At 44.5% G+C, this 10163-nt stretch overlaps 1 protein-coding gene across 4 annotated transcripts in view; it reads left to right on the forward strand.

The window, feature by feature from the left end:
• Positions 1-2716, forward strand: part of smg1 (SMG1 nonsense mediated mRNA decay associated PI3K related kinase) — a 57861-nt gene extending 55145 nt beyond the window's left edge. For all 4 annotated transcript variants that reach the window (XM_085452986.1, XM_085452988.1, XM_085452987.1 and 1 more), the window contains exons 60-64: positions 37-248; positions 357-457; positions 598-771; positions 1063-1169; positions 1511-2716. In XM_085452986.1, the coding sequence (XP_085309112.1) occupies positions 37-248; positions 357-457; positions 598-771; positions 1063-1169; positions 1511-1588 (672 nt within the window). In that variant the 3' untranslated portion in view covers positions 1589-2716. The remainder of the gene's footprint in view (positions 1-36; positions 249-356; positions 458-597; positions 772-1062; positions 1170-1510) is intronic.
• The last annotated feature ends 7447 nt before the right edge of the window (positions 2717-10163 follow it).

Here is a 10163-nt window from a genome sequence, read left to right on the forward strand (position 1 = left end):
TGAACCTGCAGTCGTCACTGTTCTTATGTCGTACAGGACGAGGAGGCAGCGCTGGCGGATGGTGAAGAGGTGACATACGAGGGCAGCGTGCGTCACTTCCTGTTGGAGTACAAAGCTTGGCAAGACAACATCCAGTTAGTGCTGTTCACTGTTGTCCAGGCCAGTGGACAGCACCTCAGCCAGGAGCAGCTCGAACTACTGGAAGAAATCCCCAGTACTCTGAAAGAGCTGCACTCACAGAGCCAGAGGTGCTTGGGTCACACACACACTAAGTGATCTTTTTCATTTTCACATAAAAATCGTATTAATTATTATTAATAATCGTTATTAATGCATGCATGCGTTTATTCCAACAGCGTCTATAACGGCCTGGTGGGCTTTGCCTCCCCACTGGTGACCGACAGAGACGCTGAGTGCTCCAGTCCTGTTTCTGCAGCACAGTCGAGCTTTGCAGCAGGTATAGCCTCCCGATGTTGTAGCATGCTACAAACCTTATGGTGGGGAAAATGGGTTTTCACTGGTGTCAGTGTGCGTCCTGTCAAGTGAACATGTGACACGTACACACACGTGTGTGTATTTGTTATGTTTTTCATTTAGCTGTCAGATGCAGTGGGGTGAAAACCCAGCCAGACTCGATGTCCCAGAATGCACGCAAGGCTCTCCCACGCAACCTGGGAACCCCGACCGATACCCCGCCCAGTACTCTAGTGAGCAGTAAAGGTCTCAACTCCAGCCCCAAGAGGGCTGTACGAGACCCCAAAACAGGACGAGGTACTCTTCCTTCACTCTCCTCACAATCTTTGGAAACTGGGGCTTTTGAAAAAGCAGCAGGTTTCACAAATATGTAATATGTATGCAGCAGTCTGAGGTCAGAAGAGCATTCGTTCCCTTTCTCAGAGTGAGGATTACAGTCTCAGTACTTGTGTTCAGCAGGAGTTGTAGGCTTGGTGCATACCTACCTTTAGCAAATGAAATTGTATCCCAGTGTCTACACAGGTTCCTGTGCAGAACAAACATTAACATTAGAGACTTCATCTGAACAAACACTTTGTTCGATTTCAGCGGTCCAAGAGAGGAACTCCTACGCGGTCAGCGTGTGGAAGAGAGTGAAAGCCAAACTGGAGGGCCGAGACATCGATCCCAACAGGAGGATGAGTGTCTCCGAGCAGGTAGCACATCATTTTGTAACCAAAATAGGGAGGCATGTCAAAGCAGCCTCGTGACAGGATGAAGAGGTTGTTTAAAAGAAACAAACAAAATGTGCTGACACAGTGTGAAGTCGATGTCTGCTGCTGTGAGAGTCGCATGGATTTATCAGATGTCTGAAGCCTTTGTAATGCAGCAGCATCAGCAGCAGTGGTCTGCATGAGTCTGAGCACAGCAAAGTCCAGTTTTAAACAAAGACTGGAATCGGATCGTCTGAGCAGATTCTAATCATTATGAAAGAGTCAGATATCGTAACAATAACGTTGTCTGTATTTAAAACTGACCACATCTGGTTTGGTTGCAGGTGGACTTTGTTATCAAGGAGGCTACCAACATGGATAACTTGGCCCAGCTGTATGAGGGCTGGACTGCATGGGTGTGAACGCTCTGCTGCTTCATGTCTGGTCCAGCGAAGGCTTGGAGATCCACCAGAGTCCAGCGGGACTTGGGTGTCAACACAGCAGTACCAGGCCATACTAGGGGAAGAATATGGGACGTGGATGCTTAGTCCACCCTCCCGCACCCCTGGGTACCCAAACTGGGGCAGCAACCTCGTAGCATTGCTGCAACCACACTCCCCCCAACAATGGGTGATTGGGCTAACACGGCACTTGGTGCGCCTGCTGACCGGCCTTCCTTTTTGGGGTCTGAGTGGGCATGGTGGCACCAGGAGAGGAAGGAGGGAAGGAAGGCAAAAGCCACCTCACCCTCAACTTGAAAATACCTTCCCTCTCTCACCTACATTGCTGACTGTCAAGTTGTACCTATAAACATCACTGCATCTTTTTGTGGCCGTCAGAGCCCAGCAGAGGGCGGGATGAAGCGAGAGGTGAGCCGTTTTCCTCCGGAGCACACAGCTGACACACTGGCTGGGACTTTACTGTGGCTCAAACTCAGTGGACGGTTAGATGGCTTACACGGCTACGCGTTTTTCTCTCAACTTTTGGCATTATCATCCTGAGCAGCCAGTGGGTAACACTGTGAGGGAGGACGGAGTGAAATGGGGGTTTAAAAAACTCTATTTCAATCCAGCTGCAAGCACGGTGGAAACGTAGTAATCAAACTTTGCTTTGGTTGTTAAAAAGAACAAACTTGACTCTGAAGTGCTGTTAGATTTCACCGAATAAAAGATGAAGTAGAATTGTTTTCTCAGGAGGTCTTTTCTGTTTTTTGTGGTTACAGCTGAAACACCCTGTCATGTTAGTTTCAGGTGGCTGTGAGTCAGCTGAAGGGAAAACCTCTGCTTGATTTTCTTCAGTGTGGATCTTTAATCTGTGTTGTGCTTTACTATCAGTAGGATTAGATTTCTGCCTTTTTCCAACTTGCCCGTCTCGAGCTGCTTGCATCATGTACTTACACCCCAAGCCGTAATGCTTGCTTTTTATGATTTTGGACCTTCTAGTTTTACATTTTTATTGGGAGAAATGTTGTTTTTGGTGATGGTGAAACATGTTAATTCTTAAAGCTTTTATTGGATTTTGTTGGATGCCAAATAAACGTGGAACAGAGAGGTGTGCTGTTTTCTGTGACACTTCTAACTGGGGCTGAACGATTAGACTGGTGCTAAAGAACAGGGGTCTGCTGGAAATGACCATCCTCGCCCAGCTCAACTACGTAGGGATGCTAACTTACCTACGACACAGATAAGTCTTCAACCAGAGGGCTCGATTTTGTACAGTCAGGTCGGATCTGTTTGTTGCATCTGAATTTCTTCAGCTCTTCTGAAGCTCATCCAGGCGAGACAGTGATATTAGACGCCTTATGTCAAAACCAGTGATTTATGGCCCCCTGTCAAATGATAATGACTTAGTAAGTATTAAAGGAAGTAATAAAAGTTAATGGGAGTCCTCATTTTTATGAATATCATAAAATTCTGATATAACCCCCAAAATTGGATCATAAAAATATGGCAAGAATCAGATGTTTGAGACAGAAATTAAAATGATGGAATATTAAATCATAATGTCGTACTGTTGTCATTTTAAGACAAAGTTTACTTTTTTGTCAAAAAGTAAACTTTTTGAAAGGTTTTTATGGACCTGTGTGAGAAAATGTGTTAAACCACAGTAAAAAGGTTATTAGGATAAGATGCTCGTTATTGTCATGCAGTCACACATGGTGCAATAAGACAAGGAAATTGGAAACTGTCCCACGTCGGCACAACACAGTAACTTGAAGTGGACTTTTTTAAGCACAAGAAAGGTACGAGTAAAAAAAAAAAAAATGAAATGACTTAATAAATGAATAAATGAGTGAATGTTTATTGCACATTATTATTGTGTGGGCAATAACAATAATAGTAAAGTCCAGGGAGGTATTCAATCAGCTCAGCTGTTTGCATTGATCAGGGCTGTTACCCTGATGTAAAAGCCGTCCTTCAGTCTGTTTGTCCGCGACCTCAGCAGCCTGAACATCCTGCCAGACGGCAGCAGCTTAAACACCCGATGTCCTGGGTGTGGACGGTCCCGTAGGATGCTGGAGCAGGAGACCCATCCACAGGTGGAGCACACTGTCAGTGGAGCAGCAGTAGAAGACGATCAGAAGCTCCTTCGGGTCCATTTTCTGAGGATTCTTAGAAATTGGAGACGCTGTTGGGCCTTCTTTATAATTATTATTCCAATATTATGATTCTTAATTAAACCAGTGCTTTTGTAACAAGATGGAGGGAGCTGGAGGCTGCATGCCCCGCTGGAAGGCTTTCACTCGTTTTATTTGTTTGTTTGAATCGATTTTCCTTTTTTGGATTAAAGTCCGAAGTATAAACGCTCCACCTCATGTAGAGGATCGTACCAGAGTGAGGATCCCCGAGAGGGTCGCACAGCAGCCAGTGTGGGTCAAGTAACATCTAACTCACGGTGCGACCCCCGAGCTGGGACTCCTCCCTGATCCACCAATAAAGCAAAATAAAATATTTAATCTTGTATTTGTGTACTTTGTGGTTATTGAATAAAGATTAGTCACTGATAAACACAGATAATAATAATAATAATGGATTGCATTTATATAGCGCTTTTCAAGACCCTCAGAGCGCTTTACAATTCCACTCTCACATTCACACACTGGTGGAGGCAGCTACAGTTGTAGCCACAGCTGCCCTGGGACAGACTGGCCGATGGCGCGATATGGCAGATGACTGAAAGAAATGTTTGATGGAAAAAGGAAACAAAGTGTTTTGTTGCTAAACTTTGAGGTTCCAAGTCACCAATGGTTAAATAAGAAAATACCAAGAGGAGACGAGCAGCTCCGAGTCTGTATGTAAAACAAACTCCACAGCAGTGATGCTTGTTCTTACATAGGTGCACTTACTCTTTGTTAGGGTAGATCTCATTTTAAAGTCCATTTTGTTGCCATCCTGTGATCTCATTCTGTTTCCAGGGGTCAGAATGTTGACGTTAGACTGTTTGGAATCAGGTTGTGATCTTAAAGTCACAGCAATGATTTTACAGTAGTAGTTACAGTATAATGTCCTTTACATTTCCAAACTCCAGTCATGGTTATGGGGACATTTAAGTTGTTGTTTTGTGTGACTGCACACTGCCCATCAGAGGACACTCAGTAAGCTGCACAGCAGAAGTATGAATCCAGTTTCATTTACAACAACAGTCACCTGGAAGTGAAACAGTTAGTCGCAAAAATGGTGGAAATTGAATAAATTGGAAAATAATTTTCCAATTTAGAATAAATCAAATGACTTGATTAACATTTATGGTTTTATTTATTATCTATGACAAAGTGTGTACAGACTGTAAGGACGACTGTATCTTAACTGTTAAGCTCACCCTTCCAACATACGTCTGTGTGCATTACTGACATGATGTCAACATATCAAGGAGTTTATGACTTCTCTGTTTTTCTTTTCTCAAAGATTTCACAACATGTGAAGTTACAGCACAGTTTGTCCAAATGTGTACTTGTTTTTTCAGCCCGGCTGATTTTACAGCATCCACATTAGCTCAGGTAATAAAAGTACAATCATCACACAGACCGGAAGTGAACTTTAATGTTCCAGGTTCTGTTGAAGTCTTGTTAGATGATGTGAATCTTCTCATGGGTCTTATTAGCAGCTCCTTTTAGCTTCTGTGATGCATTTACTTCTCTCACCTTAAACTAGACGTTAGTGTGGTCAAAGTTAACCCGTGTCCTGTTGCCATTTGTATTTCTAAAACCCAACTTCAGTGTTCACCCTGTAGACTCTCAGATGGAAACACCAATGAATTGAGACATTCACAGATTTTATCAGAACATCTTTAACGTCTTTGTTGTTTTTATGTTTTACATAAAAAACATTAACATTTTATATTTTCAAATGAAAACACAGCAACATGAAAAGATATTTTTCTTTAATGTTGTTGCTGCAGCAATCTCAAATACTAATTATTCTGGGATTTTATGTTCAAACTGTGATTTTCCAAATGTGTGTGGAGTAAAATGAGCTTTCTCTGATGGCGCAAATGTTGTGACCAAGAATCATTCAGGGTTATCAAAACAAACTGTTTTAATAGCAGAAACAGTTCTCAGAGGTTACTGGTTTAAAGGCCATTTAAACCAGTTAAAGTCTAGGAGACAGCGGGAAAGTGGTAGATTAGTGAAAGAGAGAAGACAATAGGGGTGGGGGAAAAAATCGATACTGCGTAGTATCGCGATATTTTGTTTGCCAATAATGTATCGATACAGGGACAGCAGACATCGATATTTTGTTCCAAAAACCTCCAGTCCACCAGATGGTGCGGTTGAGCTTTTTCTCTAGTGAGGTCAGCAGAGGTTAGGTCAGCACATGGGAAAATTGATCAAACAAAGATGGAGGAAGAAAAAGAGATCAGGAAAGCGCCATCTGCGTTTAAATCAAACATCTGGACGTACTTTGGATTTTTTAACAAGGATGGAACAAATGAGATGGATATGACACACGGGATTTGCAAGGTGTGCCGTATGAAAATAAAGTACTCTGGGAATACTACGAACATGAGGGCCCATCTTACACGGCACCATCCAAATATAGCATTAACCGCGGACGGGAAAGCTAGCTCTGAATCAGCTCCACTGAAAAATCAACCAACGCTGGACACTCTTAGCTTAGCAAAGCTATCTCCCAATTCAGAGCGAGCTAAGAAAATAACACAATCTATCACGTACTTCATCTGCAAAGACCTGCGTCCTTACAACATTGTGGAAAACGAGGGCTTTTCTTACATGATGAAGACGCTGGAACCCAGGTATGTGATACCATCACAACGTTTTTTCGCGGACACAGCCGTACCCAATCTCTACATAGATGTGAAGCGTAAAGTTGAGGACAGTTTGAGCACAGCAGAAAGGGTTGCATTAACTTGCGACGCATGGACCTCGCGGGCTGTGGATTCATATGCGACTATAACAGCTCATTATCTCACAGCGGACTGGCAACTGCTGTCTTACGTTCTCCAAACTCGAACATTACATGAAAGTCACACCGGAGCGAACATTGCAAATCTCCTGCAAAATGCAGCACAGGAATGGGGGATTGCTGACAAAAATCTGGTGGTTGTCACCGACAATGCTTCTAATATGACAATTGCCACTCAGCTAGCGGGATACCTGCATGTGAAGTGTTTCGCCCATATGCTCAATCTGGCATCACAACGAGCCTTAAACCTGCCTGCAGTAGCCAGGGTCTTGGGGAGAGTGCGGCGCATAACTGGGTTTTTCAATAGAAGCACAGTGGCAAACCACGCTCTGGAGCTCTTTTTAGGGCAGCAACAAACAGGACAGTTTACTTATTTTAATTTAAGACATGTTTTATTTTATTTAAATTTAAAACTTTTTTATTTAATGTAAAATTATATTTTGTTTTAAGCTATAATTGTACCAGATAGTTACGTTCAGTTAAGTTGGTTACTAGACTGTTATACAAACCGTTCACTTTGTCAGCAATAAGACTGACTGACATGAGAGAAAGACTGAGTGTGAGACTTTATTATTAGATAAAATGAATAATGATAAAGTTTACCTTTATGGACAAAATCTGCAGTAGAAAAAATATGTGATAAATCACAAAATATTGTATTGCAATACCCAGAATATTGCAAAAATATATAAAAAAAAAAAATCGCAATAATATAGTATCGTGAGTTAAGTATTGTGATAATATCGTATCGTGGGGTGTATGGTGATTCCCACCTCTAGAAGACAACTGAGGCAACAGTGGAGGAGGGCCTATGAGACCGAAAGGGAGGGACTCACTGCCCTGCAGGAGGAAATAAAGCAACAACTTACTAAGCTGCGAAGAGCAGAACACCTCAGACGACAACGTAAGAAGAAAGAACGGACAAGGACCCTTTTCTACAGCAACCCATACAACTTTGTTAAGGGCCTTTTTGTTGAAGAGCAGAGCGGGTGCCTCAAAATGCCCATAAAAGACCTGGAAGATCATCTGAGGAAAGCTTACTCTTATGATCAGAGGCATGAGCCAGTTACCATTCCGACTGATATGCCACCCATCCAGGCACCTGAACACCAAATGGACATAAGACCACCTACATGGAGTGAAGTGGAGAAGGTAGTGAAGAAGGCAAGAGCAGCATCGGCCCCAGGACCTAATGGCATCTCATACAGGCTCTATAAAAACACCCTACGAGTCCTCAAATACCTGTGGAAGCTGATGAAGGTAGCGTGGCAGAAGGCTTGGCGAAGAGCAGGAGGTATTCTGATCCCTAAGGAGAAGAACTCTTCATCCATCAGCCAGTTTTGCCAGATCAGCCTGCTGAATGTACAGGGAAAGATCTTCTTCAGTGATTTGGCCCAAAGACTATCTGCTTTCCTGCAAAGAAACAACTATGTTGACACATCAGTTTAGAAGGCTGGCATCTGGGGCTTCTCGGGATGTCTGGAGCATGCTAGCGTCATCTGGCACCAGATTCAAACTGCCAAAAAAGAACGAAGAGACCTTCATGTGGTCTTTTTAGACCTTGCCAACGCCTTTGGGTCAGTCCCACGAGACATCTTGTGGATGGCCTTCAACTATTTCAGCATCTTCCTCCCATTAGGGCCTACATGGATGACATGACCATCATTACAACAACAAAACCATGTACTAGGTGATTCCTACAGAAGCTCCTGGAAAACAATGGGCAAGGATGGAGTTTAAGCCAAGTAAATCTTGCAGCATCTCCATCATAAAAGGAAAACTGACAGTCAAGCAATTCTATATCAGTGGAGAGAACCAATTCCAACAGTCTTAGAGAAGCCCATAAAGAGCCTGGGACGGTGGTATAATGCAGACCTCAATGATACGTGGCAACTAGAACAATTAAGGCAGAACTTGGCTGATGACCTCAAGCGGATTAACAACACTGCACTCCCAGGGAAACTGAAGCTCTGGTGCTTCCAGTTTGGGTTATTACCCAGACTACTGTGGCCGTTGACAATGTACGAGGTCTCACTCAATCACGCCAATCAACTAGAGAGGCTAGTGAGCTCCTACGCTAAGAAGTGGCTCGGACTTCCCAAGTGCCTCAGCAGCGTTGGACTCTACAGCGACGGGATACTGTCATTGCCTATCCCCAGCCTGGTTGCAGAGTTTAAATGTGCAAATATGAGGCTTGAGATGTCACTCATGGACTCCCGGGACCCCGTAGTGGGAGGCACTGCTCCCACCCTAGCAACGGGGAGGAAGTGGACCCCAGCCACATCTGTGCTACGGGCCAAACCTGCTCTTCGGCATCGTGACGTGGTGGGTCACGTCCAACAGGGCAGAGGTGGATTTGGTCTTGGCGCAGTAACACCTCGGTGGCAACAGGCATCTGTAACCGAATGTCGAAGAATGGTGGTGTAGGAGGTGTGTCGACAGGAGGAAACAGCCAGACATGCCAGAGCCGTAGCGCTGGCCAAACATGGTCGCTGGATGAATTGGGAGAGTATGGAAAAGAGGAAACTCTCATGGAGTGAAATCTGGGGCTCGGAGTCTAATAGACTAAGTTTCATCATCCGCGTGACATACGATGTGCTACCTTCTCCAATAAATCCGCAGCTGTGGTTTGGAAAGGACCCATCCTCCCCCCTGTGTACAGTCCCAGCAACACTCAAGCACATCTTGGTTGGTTGTAGGACTAGCCTTACTCAGGGCAGATACACATGGAGACACAACTAGGTTCTCAGGTGTCTAGCCAAGAAAGTTGAGTGCAAAAGAAAATCCATCAACGCTCAACCTTTCACGAACCAAGAGGAGCGTCAGTGTTCATTAACATTTGCCTGGGAAGGAGACAAGCCGAGGACGAGCCCCTCAACCCCAGACCTGGGCCCGTTGAAGGTTGCCAGGGATTGGCAGATGCAGGTGAACTTGGATCAGAGGCTAATTCTTCTCACAGAGATCATAACAACAACTCTGTGACCAGACCTCGTCCTTTGGTCTAACTCCCCAAAACTTGCATACATCATTGAGCTGACGGTACCATGGGAGGAAGCAATTGAGGAAGTGTTTGAGTGTAAGAAGCCAACTTGGCAGCTGAGGCAGAGGACAGAGGCTGGAAGATCAAGGTGCGCCCGGTGGAAGTGGGGTGCAGGGGCTTTGTTGCCAGCATAACAGCAAAGCTGCTTAGAGAGATTGGGATCAGAGGACCAGTCACTGGCTATGGTTAAAAAGGGCTGACATTACCTAAGGCAGTCAGCTAACTGCGAGAGAAAAGAAATGTTCCGCCCTACTCCCCTCTGCTCTTCTTCCCTTTTCTGGGTGAAAGTGGGAAGGTAGAGCGTACAGCCCAATCTGGTTGGGAGGTGTGGGAAGCCAGGTCGGGCGCCGCCCTTCCGGCTCTCCTCTCTGCTCTCCTCTCTGCTCTCTCTGATCGTGTCCCTTTTGTCGTACTCCTCTCTGTCACCTTTTCTATCCCTTTGAAGAAGTGAGGCTCCATAAATGCTAAAGAGGTAAGTATTATTTCTCAGTTGCAGTGAATAGATAGAAGAAAATAAACTGTAGAAAACTAGAC

This window comes from Copadichromis virginalis, linkage group LG4 (assembly GCF_057382275.1).
Source record: "Copadichromis virginalis isolate Kocher_CV1m ecotype Utaka linkage group LG4, C_Virginalis_male_GT1.1, whole genome shotgun sequence".
Lineage (NCBI taxonomy): Eukaryota > Metazoa > Chordata > Actinopteri > Cichliformes > Cichlidae > Copadichromis > Copadichromis virginalis.